We start from the raw sequence: 21,190 nt of genomic DNA, 5'->3' as shown, positions 1-21,190 counted from the left end.
AAGGCCATATTTCATTTTTTCTCATTGCCACATAATATTCCATTGTGTATATAAACCACAATTTCTTTATCCATTCATCAGTTGATGGACATTTAGGCTCTTTCCATAATTTGGCTATTGTTGAGAGTGCTGCTATGAACATTGGGGTACAAGTGGCCCTATGCATCAGTACTCCTGTATCCCTTGGATAAATTCCTAGCAGTGCTATTGCTGGGTGATAGGGTAGGTCTATTTTTAATTTTCTGAGGAACCTCCACACTGCTTTCCAGAGGGGCTGCACCAATTTGCATTCCCACCAACAGTGCAAGAGGGTTCCCGTTTCTCCACATCCTCTCCAGCATCTAGAGTCTCCTGATTTGTTCATTTTGGCCACTCTGACTGGCGTGATTTATCTTTGTTTCTATCTACTATTTGATATCTGAAGGAAAAGTGTCAGAAATGTCAAAGAAATACAAATATTTTAGGTTCAAAATTGCCAACTGCAACAGAGGAATCAGGCACTGTTTAGGAAGTGGTTTTTGTATACTCAGGATATAACAAAATGTAATGACCACTTTTTGAAATAAGACAAGTAGTGTTCTGATGGACTAATTATGTAGTCTCAAACAGGTTCCTTGCCTTGCATGACCTATAAACTAGTACATCTGATTCCCTAATTCTGGGCTCTGTTCTAATCTACCTGCGTTCACAAGCAGGAAATTATTTCCTTAGTCTAGGGCTTTCAAAGTTATCTGGTTAAGTACCCTTAACATCACAGAAGAATGGAAACCTACAGCAGCCACTCTATGACTGGATATTACTTTGATTTCTTCTTGCTTTTAAAACGTTATGCCAATTTGCATTCTTTCCCATAAAGCATCATTGATTCATTATAAAATATCTAAATTATTTGGCGGATAAATTGTAAATATTTTTCTGCATCTTAAATTTGATGCTCCAAGAAGATGTAATTGTACCACTCTTAGAGATAATGAAACTGTGGAAATAATGAAACTCACTATCCTAACAGTTACAATTTTCCAGGTACATATAGCGATTGGCAGTCAGATCATCAAACTAACACATGCTAGGCCACACAACACTGCACTGTTTTTCGATCTCAGCTGGACAGTGATCCACTTTCACAATCACCATAGTATGCAAAAGAAAAGCCTATTAAAAAAACTTCACAAATACTAAATTGTCCTCGGTTACTGACATTAACACACAATGTCCCAGATCTCATCTCTCAGTCCTACGGGGACCTTTGCACATGATCACAGTATCAATTCACGACCACGTATTGTTGCTTTTCTCTTGAAAAAATATATAATCTCTAACAGAAACCACCTTACACGTAAGGAAACAAGGATTCACACCAGCAGAAACTATCCCATGAATATAAACAACTCCACACGAGGTCCTAGTCACCGAATTGGACCCACAAACTCAGAGCCACACGTATCCATCTGTTCAACCCGCCAGACCCTACTCGAGGCCCTCGTAAACCAGGTAAGCCCGTGGCCTCGCTCAGGGTTATTCCCACGGACCTTACTTGCGATGTTGCCGCCCATTGAAGCCTAAGTCCCTGGTCATATCCCCCCACGCCCCTCTCCGCCAACGCTCCCCTTCCAATCTCTAACACTCTCAGAATGCATTCCTCAGCCTTCCTTGAAAACCATCTAATTCTCCCTCAGTCACATCGAAGATTATTGAGATGTGATGTTCGCCTAGCCGGGACCTACTCGCTGCAGCAAAAACTAGAAGTTCGGGTTGACTTTGGAAAAAGCGCCTTTGCTAGGCGTAGCCGAGTTGCATGCTGGGAGCATTCTAAGGGTCCTGGGTCCCAGCTTCTGAGGATTTGCCCGCCGTGGACTACATTTCCCAAAAGTCTCCGCGCACAGGTCTTCTTCCGGGCGGGGTGAGGTTGCCCGCGGAGAGCTCTTTGGATGGCCCGGTTCTCGCCCTCCGAGGACTTGCCGTCTCTTATTTCCCATAAGCCTGTGGGTCCGTTTCCGGTGTCCTGAAGGTTCTCGGGCTCCGCGCGGTGAGTTGCCCGCGTCGGAGGAAGTAGTCAGCGCCGGGTCAGAAGCCGCAGCCAGTGTGGGGGTGACTTCGGGAAGCGCCCGAGGTGAGGAGGCCCGGCTAGCGGACTGGGTGTGTCGCGTTCGGAGCCTCCAGCCTGTGTGTGCGCTGGCGGCTGAGCAGGATGGTGCGTGACAGGGCCGGGGTGTGCCTCCGTGATGGTGTATGCGATTGGGAATGTGTGCCCGGGTGATGGGGTGCGTGGCCTTGTGGTTTTGCTTTGGCTGTGTGCTCTGGGTTCCCTCTAGACTTTCTTTGGGCCTGCCAAAGTTAAATGCCCGCAAGAGAAGGGGTCCTACCCTAAGCCCTAGAGGGAACGTTTCACGCCAAGAAGGCAGAGGGCTAGTCTTGGGATGAGAATCGTACATCCGGAAGTGTCCTCGTGACACGCTTCTAGGAAGGCGTGATGGGGGAGGCCCCAGAGGTAAGGTTCGTAGAAGGGGCGCGCGTCTCGGGGCTCCTTGGGAGCCAGCTACATGTTTCAGAGCAGCCAGACCTTCGTGCCCAGCAGCTGCTGTCAGCTCAGAGACAGATTGCAACCTTCCTTCCTTTCAATTCCGTTGCGTTTTGTGTGGCTGAAGGTGAATACGGCTCTAGGCGGTGTTTCGGTTTTCCTTTTTTGTTTTTTGGTTTTAGTTAGGTCTGTGCTCCAAGAAATGCTGGTGTCTCATGAGTCTTTCGGTGTCCCCCTCCCGCACCCCCACCTGCACTCCCCCCTGCTGCCGGGTTTCTAAGAAGGATCCTGAGGAGGAGGGAAGAATTGTTGCATATTTTGAAGTCAAGGATCAGGGTGAGTTTGTGTTTCTTTATTATTCACACAGTTAACTTTCGTTTTTAGATCATGAGAATATTTGCTTTCTTGGCCTGAAATATCACTAGTAGTGACTATCCTGGGTTTTCCTCCTGATGAATGACCTACCCTGCTCATGCATCCCTCTTCTTAGTCTCCCCTTATTGACCTTACTCTCAATTAATAGCCAGCTATTCAAGTTTGAAAAAGTGATCTAGTAGAGGAAATCTTAACCTGAGGTTTTGTCCCATTTATAATTGCCAGATGATCACAAATCTCTTGGATTTGAGACCGAATTTTTTTTTTTTTTTAATTTTGTTTTTTCAACGTTTATTTATTTTTAGGACAGAGAGAGACAGAGCATGAACGGGGGAGGGGCAGAGAGAGAGGGGGACACAGAATCGGAAACAGGCTCCAGGCTCCGAGCCATCAGCCCAGAGCCCGACGCGGGGCTCGAACCCACGGACCGCGAGATCGTGACCTGGCTGAAGTCGGACGCTTAACCGACTGCGCCACCCAGGCGCCCCATGAGACCGAATTTTTATAAATATTTGTAAATTTATTTTTTTAGTGGGCAAAAAATGTCTATACTTTCATGAGATTGTCGAATGTACATGACCCAAAAAAGATCCAGCTCCATTGGTCCGGGATTAGGATTTAATAGCTGCGAAGGAGATTTTACAAGATTAGTGTCCAGTGATATGGAAACAGTTAAGTAAATTGCAGTTGTCTCCTGTAATGGAATAATGTGTACTTGATAAAAATTATGTTTATAAAGAATCAGAAGGAAAATGTAAGTAATAAGATATTAAGTAATAGTTATAAACAAAAGTCCTCAAGAATATTGTGAGTTCTATATGAATCCCATTCAGTGAGAGTTATGGGAGACATTATTCTCAAACATTTTTTTTTAATGTTTATTTTATTTTTGAGACACAGAGCACGAGTGGGGGAGGGGCAGAGAGAGAGGGAGACCGTGATTCCGAAGCAGACTGCAGGCTCGGAGCTGTCAGCACAGAGCCCGACAGGGGCTCGAACTCACCAACCGTGAGATCATGACCTGAGCTGAAGTCGGATGCTTAACCAACTGAGCCACCCAGGCGCCCCTGAAAGACATTTTTCAAGGATTGTCTCCAAAATGTTTTAATTGACCGCAGTGAACAGGTGGAGGGGTGTAGCCACACTTGTTGAGCATCTGTTCTGTACCAAATATTATTCTATTTATGTGCATATGTTTCCTTCCTCAAGACTTTGAAGGTGGCTTAACGTAATTGGTGTGTTGGTTTCAGGGGAATCTTGATAATGAAAGTGTCTCAGTGTAGGGGTCAGCTCCAGCTCCAGCATGTTCAGCAGCTGGTCAGTGTACTTTGTTTCTGGCCCACTGATCTTCAAGGTTGGCTCTGTTTTTTTCAGTTTTCTTAATGACTGAAATATGGCCCTTCCCTATCATTCAGTTTTTTACATTTGGAAATATCTTTATATTTCTGGTTATGGAATTAATGCAGGTTTGTTGCAAAAAATTCAACAGTCCAGGGAACATAGAGAAGGAAATTAGAATTACATCCTCTAGAGGTAATCATTCTTTAAAAAAATTTTTTTAACGTTTTATTTATTTTTGAGAGAGAGACAGAGCGTAATCAAGGAAAGGACAGAGAGAGAGAGGGAGACACAGAATCCGAAGCAGGCTCCAGGCTCTGAGCTGTCAGCACAGAGCCCGATGCGGGGCTCAAACTCACAAACCGTAAGATCATGCCCTAGCCGATGTCGGACGCTTAACTGACTGAGCCACCCAGGCACCCCTAGAGTTAATCATTCTTAATATTTTGGTGCATTTCTGTTTAAAAATTTTTTTTCCTGTGAGCCTATGTGTCTGGTTTTGTTTCTGCTGAATAAGATAACAGTAATTGGTGATACAACTGAATTGAAGACTCTCTAGCTTTTATTTTGATGGAGAAGTCCAACCCACGTGTGGGTTTTGTTTTACTCTTGAATGTGCAGGAAGAAGAGAGAAGTGTTAGTGATTTCTTCTTTATTTAAAAACCTGAAGTATTCACAACTTTTAGGAATGTAAACACCATTTAAAAGTTAATTACAGGGGCGCCTGGGTGGCGCAGTCGGTTAAGCATCCGACTTCGGCCAGGTCACGATCTCGCGGTCCGGGAGTTCGAGCCCCGCGTGAGGCTCTGGGCTGATGGCTTGGAGCCTGGAGCCTGTTTCCGGTTCTGTGTCTCCCTCTCTCTCTGCCCCTCCCCCGTTCATGCTCTGTCTCTCTCTGTCCCAAAAAAATAAATAAACGTTGAAAAAAAAAATAAAAAAAATAAAATAAAATAAAAATAAAAGTTAATTACAAGAGCCTCAAAGACAGACTTTCAGAATTAGATTATTTTAAAGGTTATTTCCACAGAAAATGATGATAATTTCCAGTGTCTTTCTTCTGTCTTATAAAAACCTATTTTACAAATAATATTTCCAAGGACAGATATTAATAACAGAAGGTAGAATAAGAAGGTTATAGTTATGGACATTTAATAAACCACCGATTTGCACAGAACAAGATCACACCTCTGGTTAATGTTCTCCTATTGACATCTAATTGGGTTGTATTTTCTGAGCCAGCTTTATGATGTTGAGTCCTGTCTCTATCTGCAGCTTCTGGGAGTGGGGGGATATCTCCTCTGTGTCTTTCTGAGAACCTGTTGTGCTTATGTTGTTATTTAGGAAGAATAGTGGGCTTAAGGCTGGACGGTGAAACTTTAGTTAACTTTGTAAGAAAACACACCTGAGAAGCATGGATTTTATTATGAAAATATGGAAAGGGTCATTAACTTTTCTTATTATAACAGAATAAGGGACAGTAATCTCCATTTTCAGTAATGGCTAAAACTTAGGTTAAGTAATTATCGTACACTAGGTTTTTTTTTTGTTTCTTTTTTTAACATTTATTTATTTTTGAGATAGAGACAGTGCTCGAGTGGGGGAGGGACAGAGAAAGAAGGAGACACAGAATGTGAAGCAGGCTTCAGGCTCTGAGGTGGGGCTCAAACTCATGGACTGTGAGATCATGACCTGAGCTGAAGTCGGACGCTGTATTTATTACCTGAGCCACCTAGGCACCCCACTATTTTTTTTTTTTTTTTTTTTTTTTGTAATTTAAGAAATCTCTACACTCCACATGGGGCTCAGACTCACGACCCTGAAATCAAGAGCCTTATGCTCCTCCGCATGAACCAGCCAGATTCCCCTATCGTACACCAGTATTATATGTGGATTTTCTTACTTAATCTTCAGTGCAGCCCTCTGTAGCAGACAGTGTTCCTATCCTTCTCTTATTCTTTTATTGACGAGGAAATAGAAGTGTTGAGAAATTGGTCACTGTCGAGCCCAGATTCACATCCTGAAAGTCGACACCAGAGCCTTTATCTTAATTTCAGATACACTTCCCACATTGTGTATCCTTTACAAACCTGCCTGTATCACCAAGAAATTATGTGTGTCTTTCTTCAATTAATATGGTCTAATACCACCGAACTAATGAGGGCACAGCAGGCCACAGTTGAGCAAACCTTTTGCTTACTGTTAGGTAGTTTCTAATTCTTGGTTATCTCATAAATGATTTTTGGTTGAATATTCTTGTGTAGACATCTGTACTTCTCTAGCTATTTAAGGACACGTTTCCATAAGGGAATTTTGGGTAAAAATTTGTCCCAAATTTAAGGCCCTGAGATAGGACTTGGGTAGTGATACAGTAACTGAAAGACATGGTTGTTGCCTTTAAGACAAGGAAGACTAAATTTACATAGGAATGAAGTTAAGGCTGCCAGCAACAAAGGCCAAGAAACAGCTCTGGTAACCTGTCTTGGAAACTCATAGGAAGGTAATTACGGGCAATACTGTTGGGTCACGACTGGTTTTGCAGAGGCAAATAGAATTTGTCCTGCGTGTTGGATACCCTGTAGTTTGTATCCTACTAATGTTAGTTGCTAAGTGAGACCAGTAGGATCAGTTCCGCAATTATCAGGAGAGTATCCTGTCTAAAAAGACAAGTTCAGATATAAAATAAACCCATGTGTCAGAGGACATGAAGAGAAGCAGGATTGAGATCTCATGAATATATCCATGACATTTCTTGGGGGAATTTCAGCCACTTTTTTTCTAGGCAAAACGGGAGTGTATGTAGAAATTATATTAGTTAGTATAATGCATGGCCATGGTTACAACAGTTATGCAGAATACTTAAACAAAAAGAACATTATGACCACAATAAAAAGAAAACCCTTATTGTATATAGATGTATAACTTTCTAAACACTTTTTTTTCCTAAACACTTTTTTCATCTGTGGACACGTGATTGTCAGTCTTTTCTATATTGTTATACACATACAATTTATAAATATAATCATATTATACATCCTGCAAGCTGTATTTTCTATTGACAGTATATTTTGATTATTTCCCCTGACTTAGCTTAGTTTCTCGTATTCTGTTGCGTGTATGTTCTGAACGCGTTAAGAGGTCAGCTTTTTGGGCTCAGGCAGTTGTACATCCTGTCCACCCCTGTGTCTTAATCAACCTTCTTGAGCCCCGAGCCCATGAAAGATGTTCTCACTTGGACTGTGTTGCTCTTTCTCAGCTCGGAGAGGCAGAATGGTGGGAGGGAGATCTGGTCTGGGAAGGACCGGTGGTCCAGCCTCAGTCTCATATCAGCATCCCCAGTATCAGGCACTGCCAGAAACCTTCCTACTGAAGGACCTTCGGGTTTGAGGGGAGAGTTTAGATTTCAAAGATGGTGTGGGAGTGTGAGGGGGTAGGAGGAGGAATGGCAGAGGCAGAAGTTTATATTAGCTTAAGTCAGGATGGGAGCACTTCACATCTGGTCTAAAGCTTTTTTTTCCCCTCCCCAGCTCTGACTTTTCTGGATTCTGTGCTTCACCAATAGAGGAACCCCATGGATTATTAATTAGTTCTTGCAATTCTAGAACCATGACTGATGTAAGTTGGTTATTTCTCTCTCCTTGAAATACTGTGATTTTTAGGTCATATGAATCTTTTCCTTAATTGTCCGAATGCTTTCTGCATAACAGAACCCCACTCCTGAACCTGCCTCTCAGTTCCCCCTGTGCCAGTAAAGGATAGTGCCAAGTAGCCCAGTGTCCTTCGTATGCGCCTTTCCATTCAGTGTCGTCATGGTCATTGAACACATTCAACATCTGTGTGCTCGGTCTTCTATCAAGAGCAGCGAAGGGATGGAATCTTTTGAGGGAAATACTTGAGCTTCTGTCAAAGAATAACTTGAAGAAATGTAGTTAACAGCACACTTTTACTTATATATAAGGAAAACCAGCAGTAGACTGATTTCATCTATTAAAACACCAACGATTTATTTACAAGGGAAGGAAAAAACGGGAGAATGAAGACTGTAGACATTTTGAAAACAACAGTTATTCCTTTTTCAGGTTAAGGTGCTGATTGGCTGGCATCTAGGAAAGAAGCCAGTCAGGATACAATGCCCTTAGACAGCTGGATGGTCACCCAAGAGAACAATTTCAGTTGCTTGTGCCTTCTCTGGAAGAGCTTTGGTGTTTACCTAGGACATATCCATGGTAGGCTGTCTTGGGTGGTGCCCTTCGTAATCACTTCTGTCTTTGGTCCACTAGGGCTGCGCCATTTCCCTTATCAGAATTCCTTATTCCCATCTCAGGTCTGTGGTGTGATGAGTCAGTGATGAGGGTCCCATTTGGTCATACAGGCAAACTTGGAACTTCTTCATGGACCTGAGTCTCCCAGAGAGAGAAGATGGAATTTGGGATTTCTTGGGCTCAGCCTCAGTCTCTGTGAGGCTTTGCAAGGCTTTTTGGATGCAGGGGCTTGTGAGTGGGTCTTTCCAGGGAAAGTGTGGTTCCCCAATCAATGAACACCAGTGTCAGAGTCCATTTGGTTATTGACCAGGATGCACAGCTCTTGGTGACACCTGTGTCATATATGATGTGCTCTATTGGCAGTCTCCTGCTTGGGAATGAGGAGGGTGTCAGGTGAGGTGTGGTTGATGGTAGCAAGTAAGAAGGTGACTGAGATTTCTAAATACCGGATGATAGTAGATTTCTAGAATTAAGAAAGTCTTTGGAAGTTTTGTTCAACCTAAATGTATAAATATAATGGAGATACTAATTTCATATACCTATATGATGAACTGAATGCAGCTAATAAAAACATGTATTTGTAAGATGTGTAAGAAAAAAATGCTTACATTGTAATCTAATGGAATGGTTTACTTGAGGCTTAATGATAATCTGTAATTTAATGGAAGTCATTTTTCTGAAATAGAGATTTTATAGTGCATTTGGGAAAAAAATTTTCTTATTTGTGTTTTCTGTTCCTTAAAGACTGAAAGGGAAAAGATGGTGTAGCAGTTTACGTTTATAAAGAATTTACGAGGCAGGCACATAGCAGGTTGTATGTATGTTTACATACTCATAAACAACCTCCCCCCCCAACACCACTTTTATTTAATAGAAGAGAAACTGGGATTATTTTATATATTATCAGACAAGTCTAGATAGCTTAGTTACCTATCTCACAATATCCAAGAAATTTTTTCTGCTGTAACAGGATTCTTCTAGAATGTGTAACACTCTGCTTTAGTTGTACTAATTTCTTTACTTTTCTCTACCTATATGTATCACAGGCCTCCAGCCTACTTGGTTGTTACATTTTCCTCTTCTTGCGGTTTATCCTTCGTAATCCTTTTTCCCCCTCTTAGAAATATTTTCTTAAATTCTTAAATTTCTTTAATTTCTCAAGTAATGTATGGGTTTTTGGTTTTAGGGCTTGGTGACTTTCAGGGATGTGGCCATCGACTTCTCTCAGGAGGAGTGGGAGTGCCTGGACCCTGCTCAGAGGGACTTGTACGTGGATGTGATGTTGGAGAACTATAGTAACTTGGTCTCATTGGGTAAGGTCATCTGCCTGAAATACTTGAGAATCTTCTCTGCACCATTGGCTTTCCCTGTGGGAATTATAGGGCTGTCTTTGAAGAAACCAGGTCAATTTCTTCTCCCTGTTCTCAAAGGGACGACTTAATATTTGTTGGATTAGAAATGGGTTCAGCAAGCTCCTTGATCGTCCCATACCTTCACACCTTCCTCTGGCTTTTCCTGTAGTGGTCTCTCTTCTTTACAAGGAGCTGGATTTGCATTCTGGGGCATTCAGTTCGTAACCATTGTCAAAGAAACCAGGTTTCATACCGTGTTTAACTTCAACGTGTCTAACGATTATCTGTGTGCTTGCTCCTCAGAATGTGATTGTTAATGTTTGAGGAACCATAGGAAGACCAGAAGAGAGTTAGTGAAGGAGAGGATACCAAGAAGTTAGTGAAGGAGATAGGCAGGGCTCAGACGGTAGGCAGTTTTGTTGGTTTGGGGGAGGAATGTGGATTGTTTTCTGGGTGATTAGAAGCCTTTATTTGGTTTACTGGGGTTTTAGCTTTTTTTTTTTTTTTTAAGTTCATTTATTTATTTTTGAAAGAGAGTATGTGAGCAAGCGGGGGAAGGGCAAAGAGAGGGAGGGGAGAGGGAGAATCTCAAGTAGGGGTTTGAGACGTGAGGCTTGATCTCACTGAATGGAAATCAAGAGTTGGACGCTCAACCAACTGAGCTACCCAGGTGCCCCGGTGTTAGGTTTTTTATTGTTAAATATTACACACATACCTAACATCAGCTGCTTCTACCAGCTTGTCTTTTTTTTTTTTCCCCCCCAAATTAATATTTAAATTCTAGTTAGTTAACTTATAGTGTCATAGTGGTTTCAGGAATAGAATTTAGTGATTCATCACTTACATATATAAGTGAATGAATTAATGCATGAAGCATTAAAAAAAGAAATACAGTTGCCAGGTCCTATCCCAGACATGCCGAACAGAGTCTACGTTTACACAAGATCCCTAGGTGATTTTTATACACATCAAAGAAGCACTGCTCTTTGTTAGTTTTTGACCCACATGCAGAGAGTGCAGCTAGAAACAGGGTCCTGATGTACTCCGACTTTCAAAAGAGCCCCTTCACTTTATGCAGTGGAGGATTGAATAAACAATTCATTTCACACTAAGCGAACACATTCCTTTCAACATGTTGGAGGCTGAAAGTTGGGATCTGTGAACCTTGTATTTTACAAAGTTAAACTCTACACAGAATTCAATCCTAAAAATGTCTCCTGAAACTTCTTTTCCTGTTAGCAAAATAACAATAGTAACTCTGACAATATTAACACTTAACACTGTGCCAACCATACGCTAGGCTGTGTTGTTTTCTCTTTTTTAAGTTTATTTATTTTGAGGGAGAGAGAGAGCACATGTGCATGTGAGAGCTCGGGAGGGACAGAGAGAGAGGGAGAGAATCCCAAGGAGGCTCCATGCTGTCAGTGCAGAGCCTGACGTGGGGCTCGATCCCCACAAACTGTTGAGATCATGACCTGAGCCAAAATCAAGAGTCAGCTCCTCGACCGACTGAGCCACCCAGGCGCCCCAAACCAGGCTGTGTTCTAAGCAGAGCAAGTACATTAGCTTAATTAACTTCCACAACATCCCCATGAGGCAAGTATTGCTTTTATCCCCTTTTAATGGATGAGAATACAGAGACACATATAGTGTAAGTGACTTCCCGGGGTCACACAGCTGGTGGGAGAAGGTTGCAGCAATTGAGCCTGCAAGGAAGTCTGGCTCATGAGCCTGTATTCCGGACCCTCGAATATGCATTTAAAAAATATCCTTTGTGGTGAAATGGGAAATCTTCACTAAACTCTTCTGCTGTGTACCCAAGTGTGGTGCGTGCCTGGAAAACCACTGGTGCAGGTGTTTGAATTGTGAGTTAAACTGGCTGTTCTGTTCATGGGACACCACTTTGTTTTTGAGAGAGTGCCCAACAGATGAACTATTACACGATTACTGAGACTTAGGGAGTTAGAAAAATTTTCTCACAAGTGAGCCCGCCACTTGAAAGACAAGTAACAGTATTTTTTGCCAGTGATAGAATTCAGACTTTGAAGTAAAACTTAGAATTGTGTGAAACTTACATCTACCATTTTGAGCTTTTACAACTTCCCAATACGTAAACATTTTTCTGATGAGATAGAAGGTAATATTAACACACGATTTTTTAAATATTATGTAATGAGATGTGTGAACATTTCGAAGATCTGCATAACTCCACGAGCCACCATTTTTCACATGACCAGTGCACGATATTACAAAATTATGCCCGGATAAAAGATCATTCAAAGTGCAGTGGATTTTAAGGTAACTTAATATGAAAAGTTCATGGGTATATTTGCATATTTCACCTTGCAACTAACCTTTATGAAACTATCCCTTCTCAAGTTTTACTGTAGCATCAAATAGTAACATACCCACGGTATCAAAGAATAACAGTTGCATATATGTGGGAGGACAGTTGCATATATGTGGGAGGCTAGATTTCCTTCGTATACTTCAGTCACAATAGCATATTGCCATAGAGTGAATGCAGAAGCAGATACGAGAATCCAGTTGACTTCTGTTAAGCCATATATTAAAGAGAGTCACAAAAAATTAAGATAACACTTATTTTTTTGTTTTAGAAAATGTAACTTTTATATTTATTGTACTGACAGAGAATGATTCATTATTTTCAAGTGAATTAATAAATATCTTTAATTTTTCCATTTTAATTTCTAGTATGGTAAATATTGGAAACTTGCACAAACAAAAGCTATTTTGAGCCCTCAGTGATTTTTTTTTAACATTTATTTATTTTTAAGTGTTTTTATTTTATTTTTTTGAGGTGGGGGGAGCAAATGGGTGAGGCGGGGGGGGGGGGGGAGAGAGAGAGAGAGAGAGAGAGAAAGAAAATCCCATGCAGGCTCTGCACTGTCAGTACGGTGCCAGAAGTGGGGCTCATTCTCACCTGATGCAGAACTCAAACTCACGAACTGTGAGATCATGACCTGAGTGGAAGTCGGATGCTTAACCGACTGAGGCATCCAGGTGCCCCGGTTTTTTTTTTTTTTAACATTTAAAAAGTAGTTAAATCTCTTTTCATTTACTCATATTGTTAAGCCTTCCTTACCAAGTAATTGTAATATAAGCTCTTGCATGGCAGTTCAGATTGGTTGAACTAAATTCAAGTTTACTGAACTATCTGTTGATGCTAAGCTATACAAAAGTGCATTGCATTTAGTTTATATTTGGCCATCTCAAGGTAGTTGTAAGATTAGATTGGTCAGTTTAAGTTCTGTGACTTCCTTTTGGATGTACACACAGTTCTTATACCCAAATGTTCATGTATACAAAGAAATAAAACATCGTTAAGTAAAGCAGCAATAGTTACTACAGTTTATCTATGACCAGTTAAACATCATTAAAATTACTTCCCACAGGCATATCCCACAGTACTCCTCTACCCTTTAATAAGTCACCTAAGATGTCATAAAATCACCATTACACAAAAATACTAACCTTGTATATTTTGTATTGCAAATACACTTATGCATGAGCAAGCAAAGAATTCACCAATGATTAAGAGTATAAGGGGTTCTGAGACCGAGTTTGAGGACTACTGCAGCAGATGATGAGTCTTGCACTATATGGTCTTTGTGAGGCCTCAGATGAATGCCTCTTTCCGCTCAGTCTGGGTTGGTACTCCAAGTACCTTGTGGAGAGTCACTGTATGGATGCATAAATTAATATTTAGTTACAGATTCATGGCTCCTTTACTTGCTAAACCATGAGCTACAAATTCCAGCTGCCTTAGCAGTCCTGAACTCAGATACCAGTATCCTTTGCCCAGTGAAACCACTGCTGTATATTTGGACTTCATTTTCCTGTACCTTATTTTGGAGGACGCAGCCAGGCAGAAAGGGTGAATATAAAGTTCTCCTAAGAATTGTCTCTAAAAGTTTTTCAGCCCTGTGTCTGGTACACTGTTTGTTTTTTAATTTTTTTAAACGTTTATTTTTGAGAGACAGAGCACGAGGAGGGGGAGGGGCAGAGAGAGAGGGAGACATGGAATCTGAAGCAGGCTCCAGGCCCCGAGCTGTCAGCACAGAGCCCGACGTGGGGCTTGAACCCACGAACCGTGAGATCGTGACCCGAGCCGAAGTCAGTTGCTTAACCGACGGAGCCACCCAGGTGCCCCATCTAGTATACTGCTTTATAGCTTTAGAGCTGTTTATAGTGTGAGAGTAAGTCTAATACCAGATTTTTCTTCATGGCTGGGGCTGGAAATCTCTCATCTTCATTTTGAAGAATACTTTGTGCTTTATATAGAACTTTAGGTTGAAAGCTTGCTTTCTTTCAGCCATTAAAGTTATCATTCCATTGTCTTGTAGCTTCCATTGTTACAGATGTGAAGTCAGCCTCAATTCTTATAGTTGTTCTCTAACTTTAATGTCCCCCCTTTGCCTCCTTTTATTATTTTTCCTTTATTTTCAGTTTTAAACTGTTTGATTATGATGTTCCCGGTTGTTGCTTTTCTTTGTATTTATTCTGCTTGCAGTTTGCTAAAAAGTCGATTGCTTATTTATACATTTCATACATTTTAAGAATATGGCAATAATAATCTTTTCAAGTACTTATTTGGCTCTTTCTGGAACTGCTGTTGTCTGAAGTTGGATTGTTTAATATTGTTGCACAGGTCTGACTCTATTTTTTTTTCCCCATCCTTTTTCTCTTTGCGCTTCAGTTTGGGTTTTTTAGTTGTAGAATTTCCATTTTATAATTTTAGAGTTTGTGTTTCTTTGCTGAAATTTCCCATCTGTTCTCTATCTTTTCTTCCAGAATCTGTAAAATATAATTCAATGGCCTTGCCTGCTGATTCTAATATCTACGTCAGCTGTTCTTTGTCTCTTTTGTGTTTTTTTTGGGGGGCTGGGGGTGTGATTTTAGGTCACACTTTCCCTGTTCCTCACCTACCGCATAAATTTTCATTGTGTGCCAGACATTTTGAAGAACAGTAAAGAATAGATCCCTGCCTGTTTCTCAAATCAGCTATTTAGGGGGAGGGGCTGATAACTCAGATCCCCCCAGGCTTAGAGCTGAGCTGGGACTGGGTCATAGCTTTCATTAGTTTCAGTTTATTTCTGGTTTCAAATTAGATTGAAAAATTGTTCTTTGCTCTAAACTTCCTGCATGACCACTGATGTGCTTATCTCTTTGATTGTATCAGGATTTGAGCTAAGTGGAGGTTCTATTACAGTTTTAGTTGGTTTTGTTTCACATGTTTCACCTCCAGTAGATCCTTGGAACTTAGTAGTTTTGTCTGCTTTCATCCCAACACCAATCCCTCAGAAAAATTCCTGTGGAGTATTATGTAGCTTAGTGTTTTGTTTTTTTAAGTGTAGTTGACATACAATATTAGTTTCTGGTGTGCTTGATTTTCTAGATTCCAGTTCATGATGCCAACCCGCATAGTTGTGAAAAAGTTCAGCCGAACCACCCCTGTGCACATAAGGGCTTGCTTGATGGAAAGGCATTTTGTGTAAGGGGTCATCCACACAGGAAGATAAGGAACTTGTTAAAATGATCTTTGAGGAATCCTCCAGAAAACTGTCAGATCAGAACATTAAGAACATAAGAGCTGAAAAGTCAAAACTGAGATTGTTGTTCCAACAGGGTAGACACTTGATGCTTAGGAGTGAGCTCAGGAAGTCTTATAATCCAGTTCTTTTATGGGTATTCTTTCTTTCTTTTGTTTTTTTTTTTTAATGGGTATTATTTCTAATTTGCCTTGTATTTCTATTGAGGGTTTTTTTAATTTTTTTCTGGTAAACGAAATAAAATATGTGGTTTTCTTGTTTTCTTTCAGATTTGGAGTCAACATATGCAACCAAAAATAAAATTTCAGAAAAAGACATTTTTGAAATACATTTTTCCCAATGGGAGAGGACGGAAAGAAGTAAAACTCTTGGCCTTGAGGCATTCATTTTCAAAAATAATTCTAAGTGCAAAAGCAAATTGGAGGGACTACAGGGACATCAAGAGGCATACTTTAGTCAAATGATAATTAGCTATGAAAAAATGCCCACTTACAGAAAAAGCAAATCTTTTAGTGCACATCAAAGAATTCATAATAGAGAGAAACGCTATATTTGTAAGGAATGTGGGAAGGCTTGTAGTCACGGGTCAAAACTTGTTCAACATGAGAGAACTCATACGACTGAAAAACACTTTGAATGTAGTGAATGTGGGAAGGACTTTTTTAGTGCCTATCAACTTACTGTGCATCAGAGATTCCATACTGGTGAGAAACCCTACGAATGTAAGGAATGTGGGAAGACCTTTAGTTGGGGATCTAGTCTTGTTAAACATGAACGAATCCATACTGGTGAGAAACCCTATGAATGTAAAGAATGTGGGAAGGCTTTCAGTCGTGGCTACCACCTCACTCAACATCAGAAAATTCATATTGGTGTGAAATCTTACAAATGTAAGGAATGTGGGAAGGCCTTTTTTTGGGGCTCAAGCCTTGCTAAACATGAGATAATTCATACAGGTGAGAAACCTTATAAATGTAAAGAATGTGGGAAGGCCTTCAGTCGTGGTTATCAACTTACTCAGCATCAGAAAATTCATACTGGCAAGAAGCCTTATGAATGTAAAGTATGTGGAAAGGCTTTTTGTTGGGGCTATCAACTTACTCGACATCAGGTATTTCATACTGGCAAGAAACCCTATGAATGTAAGGAATGTGGGAAGACCTTTAATTGTGGCTCAAGTCTTATTCAACATGAGAGAATCCATACTGGCGAGAAACCTTATGGATGTAAAGAATGTGGGAAGGCCTTCAGTCGTGGCTATCACCTCACTCAACATCAGAAAATCCATACTGGTGAAAAACCTTTTGAATGTAAGGAATGTGGGAAGGCTTTTAGTTGGGGTTCAAGCCTTGTTAAACATGAGAGAATCCATACTGGTGAGAAGTCCTATGAATGTAAAGAATGTGGGAAGGCCTTTGGTAGTAGCTATCAACTTACTCGACATCAGATATTTCATACTGGTGAGAAGCCCTATGAATGTAAGGAATGTGGGAAGACCTTTAATTGTGGCTCAAGTCTTGTTCAACATGAGAGAATCCATACTGGAGAGAAACCTTATGAATGTAAAGAATGTGGGAAGGCTTTCAGTCGTGGCTATCACCTTACGCAACATCAGAAAATCCATACTGGTGAGAAGCCTTTTAAGTGTAAGGAATGTGGGAAGGCCTTTAGTTGGGCTTCAAGCCTTGTTAAACATGAGAGAATCCATACTGGTGAGAAGTCCTATGAATGTAAGCAATGTGGGAAGGCCTTTGGTAGTGGCTATCAACTTACTGTTCATCAGAGATTTCATGCTGGTGAGAACCCTTATCAATGTAAGGAATTTGGGAAGACCTTTGTTCATGGCTCAAACCTTGTTCAACATGAGAGAACTCATAGTAATGATAAACCTTATGAATATAAAGAATGTGGGGAAGCCTTTATATGGACAACTTAAATGAGACAATTGATACTGATGAAACTTTATGATTGAAGAGATGTGAACACATTTTTTATGTGTACGAACAATACAAGGAGAATCTTACTCTTGAGAAAACTTATAAATGTAGCGAATGTGTAAAACCCTTACCTGTGTGTGGACAGTTTACTTGATATATCAGAAAATTCATACTAGTGAGAAATGCTTTGAATATAAGGAATATGAAAAGACCTTTAGGATTTTGTACAATCTTATTGAACATCAGTTTATACCGATGTGAAACCATTCAAATGTGAGGAACGTGTGATGATCTTTATTCTTGGCACAAAGTCTGGTAAACATTGGAGAATTCATACTCATTAGAAACACTTTAAGGAATGTAGGAAGAACCTAATCGTAATTCAGTTTTTGCTCTGCACATTAGAGAACTCATACTGCTGTGAAATATTATGAATGTAAGGAATGTAGGGAGACTTAGAGATGTGATAAGTATCTCAGGGTACATCATAGACTTCATTCAAGTGAGAAACCCTTTAAATTGGGATGTAGGAAGGCCCTTAGAGAAGTACTACTAAAACTTGTCTAGAGCCTACTGCCAGTCCACAAAATTGTTACCTGTCCATCATGAGATGAATGCAGAAAGCGAGAGTAAATGCTTGGAAATTTTTATAGCAATTTGTTACTGCCATAAAATTATATTTTATAAAAGTATCAACCACTTTATGAATGATTAGAAATTAAGAACTTTGCCCTTTTCCAGAAATGACGTGAGAGACAACATTCACAGTTTCAAGAACATGACACAAGTCACAAGACGATTTAATTAGAATAAGAAACCCCTCACTGTCACCTCTCTGATTAGAATGGCAGAATATTCACACTATAGGATGATTTGGCTAATGTGAGACACAACTTCCTTATGCTTATAAAAGCATAGAGAATTTACAATAAACATGTTCGTTTAATGAAGGTATAGAAACGTTCTAACACTACCTGATCTTTTTTTTTTTTAAGTTTATTTTATTTTTGAGAGAGAGCAGAGCACAAGTGGGGGAGGGAGAGAGAGGGAGACACAGAATCCGAAGCAGGCTCCAGGCTCTGAGCCGTCAGCACAGAGCCCAATGCAGGGCTCGAACTCAGGAACTACGAGATCATGACCTGAGCCAAAGTCTGCGCTCAAACGACTGAGCCACCCAGGTGCCCCTATCCAATCTTTATAAAACTTAAGTGAATTCCTCCTAGAGAATAACCCTATTAATGTAGCAAATGTAGGAAATCCCTCCCTCATGGCACAAACCATACTCAGTGTCCTCACAATTCCACTTCCTTACTACCTTTGGGATGTCGGGCCAAATGCTCCTCTCCTCTGGGCATCATCTTTAAAATGCTAGTGATAGTAACTTTCTGTCCTGTTGCAGAGATTGGGCAGATTTAGTATGCATCCGATCTTTGGAAGAATATCTGGTATGTAGCGTATGCTCAATACAAACTTGCTATTGTTCTTATTATCCTCATCATTAGTATTACTACAGTGAATTCTTAGGAAGAGAATGCTCATTGGTGTAATGAATTTAGAAAAGCTTTCATAACCACTCATCCATCTAAATTTCAGATAGTCCATTATGGATACAATTTAGAAAAACAACTCGAAAGGGTTTTTATTCAGTTTATCCCTTAAGCTGCATAAAAAATGAAGGCTGAAAAGAAATGTGGATTTAGAAAGTGTTAAGATGTTGGGAATGTACCTCTTGAAGTGCAGGGGGTGTAAAGCAATTTGCCTGTAATGAATCCCAACAGAGAGGTAGCCAGTAGTTAAAATTCTCTGTTCATATTTCAAGATAAATTACAAATTAAAAAGAAACAAAAAGTTGTGCATTTGGGAATTCTTTCCCCAGATATTAGGACAAATTTCAGACACTGAAAAACTTAAAGAATAGTATAATATCCATATATTCTATTTAGAATCAATAATTGTTAACATTTGGTCATATCTGTTTTCTCTATGAATTTATACGTACATATGTGTATGTATACTCATGTCATTTGACTTACGATGTAGAAATTATGACACTTCCTTCCTGAAGATATTAGCGTGCATCTTTTAAGAATAAGAACAGTCTTGGGGTGCCTGGATGGCTGGTCAGTTAAGTGTCCAACTCTTGATTTTGGCTCAGGTCATGATCTCATGGTTGTGAGATTGAGCCCCATGTCATGCTCCATGTTGAGTGTGGAGCTTGTTTGAGATTTTTCCCTCTTCCTCTGCCCCTCCACTGCTCGTGCTTCCTCTCAAAAAAGATTTTTAAAGAATAAGCACAGCCTTTAAGACCATGGTCATACAGGAAAATTATCAGTAATTCTGTAATATTCTTTTATATTAACTTTATATGTCCCAGTACTCCCAAGCTACACTATTGCTTTGTATTTTCTTTTTATTTTATTTTTTATTTTTATTTTTTAACATTTATTCATTTTTGAGAGACAGAGGGAGACAGAGCATGAGTGGGGAAGGGACAGAGAGAGGGAGACACAGAATCTGAAGCAGGCTCCAGGCCCTGAGCTGTCAGCACAGAGCCTGACACGGGACTCGAACTCACGAACTGTGAGATCATGACTTGAGCTGAAGTCGGACGCTCAACCGACTGAGTCACCCAGGTGCCCCTGCTTTGTATTTTCTAATGAGCATCTCATCTATACTCATGCATTGCATTTGGTTTTCATGTCTCTAGATTTTAATCTTGAACAGACTTAAAAAAATGTTTTTAACATTTATTTTTGAGAGAGAGGGAGACACAGAATCCAAAGCAGGCTCCAGGCTCCACGCTGTCAGCACAGAACCTGACACAGGGCTCAAACTCACAAATCGTGAGATCATGACCTGAGCTGAAGTCGGATGCCTAGCCGACTGGACCATCCAGGCACCCCCTTGAACAGACTTTTTGAAAATTAAGGAAAGCTGGTTTGTAGAATCCCATGCATTCTAGATTTGTTTTTTCCCTCGTGGTGAAATTTAAGTGTGCCTCTGTCCTTTGTATCTCTGATAAAGTCAGGTTAGAGCCAGAAGCTTAAACATTTTTGGCCAAATACATCATAGGTGGTTATAGGTACTTCATATTTGCAACACACCAGAGACACTTGCCAAAACTAAGTTTGCTCATTTGATTCTGATGGTGACTGCTAGAGCTCCCCATCATAAAGGTCCATTATACAACTACTTGGCCAACTACTTTTGAAAATGTAGTCCTATCATATGTATATATAAGTTCTGAATTAAAGAGAATTGAAACAATTATAGGTTGTTCGAAAAGTGATGATGAAATTGTGTATCAGAACTTGTAGAATGTGCCTGAAGCTCTGTTCCTTGGAAAATGCCTTTTAAAGTGTCTTGGAGAAAACCAAGATGCATCTGGCCAAATGGAGGGCCAGACCTATGCCTTGTTTTCCCCAGTATCTACATGGTCCCTGTCACACTGAACTAAGAAGCTGTCAAAATAACAAACCCTAAGCCAATATACAGAAACCATTTATACCACTAAAATTGTCCCAGAACTTCTGAAGTTATGTGTCAAAAATTACCAGTACTGAATAGTGCTTGAGATATCGTGGGAATCCCTGGTTAAAGAAGCTTATGAAGTAGCACTTACTAAATCTCTCAAGGAAAAATCAAACGCACCGTATCAATTTATTGGAAAACTAAAGAGTATTCTAGTGAATAAAGTTGTTCAACTTCCTTTAAGTTGGTGTATCTCAAACTTTGCCATGGAAATACAGATTCCCAGTATGTATTTCCATCTTAGGGATATGAAACTGTATTGGGAAATGCTGCCATAAATAGAGGCCCTAAAGTTGGGCATTTCAGT

General features: G+C 40.3%; 1 protein-coding gene across 14 annotated transcripts; it reads left to right on the top strand.

Moving 5' to 3' along the window:
• The first annotated feature begins 487 nt into the window (after positions 1 to 487).
• On the top strand, positions 488 to 17,482 carry ZNF283 (zinc finger protein 283). Of its 14 annotated transcripts, none has more exons than XM_045045707.1 (5): positions 1,886 to 2,110; positions 2,803 to 2,854; positions 7,756 to 7,843; positions 9,677 to 9,803; positions 15,685 to 17,482. In XM_045045707.1, the coding sequence occupies exons 3-5, from the start codon at positions 7,835 to 7,837 to the stop codon at positions 17,349 to 17,351; spliced, it is 1,803 nt and encodes a 600-aa protein (XP_044901642.1). In that variant the 5' UTR covers positions 1,886 to 2,110; positions 2,803 to 2,854; positions 7,756 to 7,834; the 3' UTR covers positions 17,352 to 17,482. The 14 variants fall into 14 exon arrangements, 13 of the variants coding, with proteins under 13 accessions (XP_044901652.1, XP_044901646.1, XP_044901641.1 ...); XM_019819441.3 differs by having other exon boundaries at positions 2,800 to 2,854; XM_045045708.1 differs by having other exon boundaries at positions 1,886 to 2,191.
• Positions 17,483 to 21,190: the final 3,708 nt, after the last annotated feature.

Source organism: Felis catus, chromosome E2 (assembly GCF_018350175.1).
Source record: "Felis catus isolate Fca126 chromosome E2, F.catus_Fca126_mat1.0, whole genome shotgun sequence".
NCBI lineage: Eukaryota > Metazoa > Chordata > Mammalia > Carnivora > Felidae > Felis > Felis catus.
Note: the sequence above shows the minus strand (reverse complement) of the source record. Positions and strands in the feature narration are given on the sequence as shown.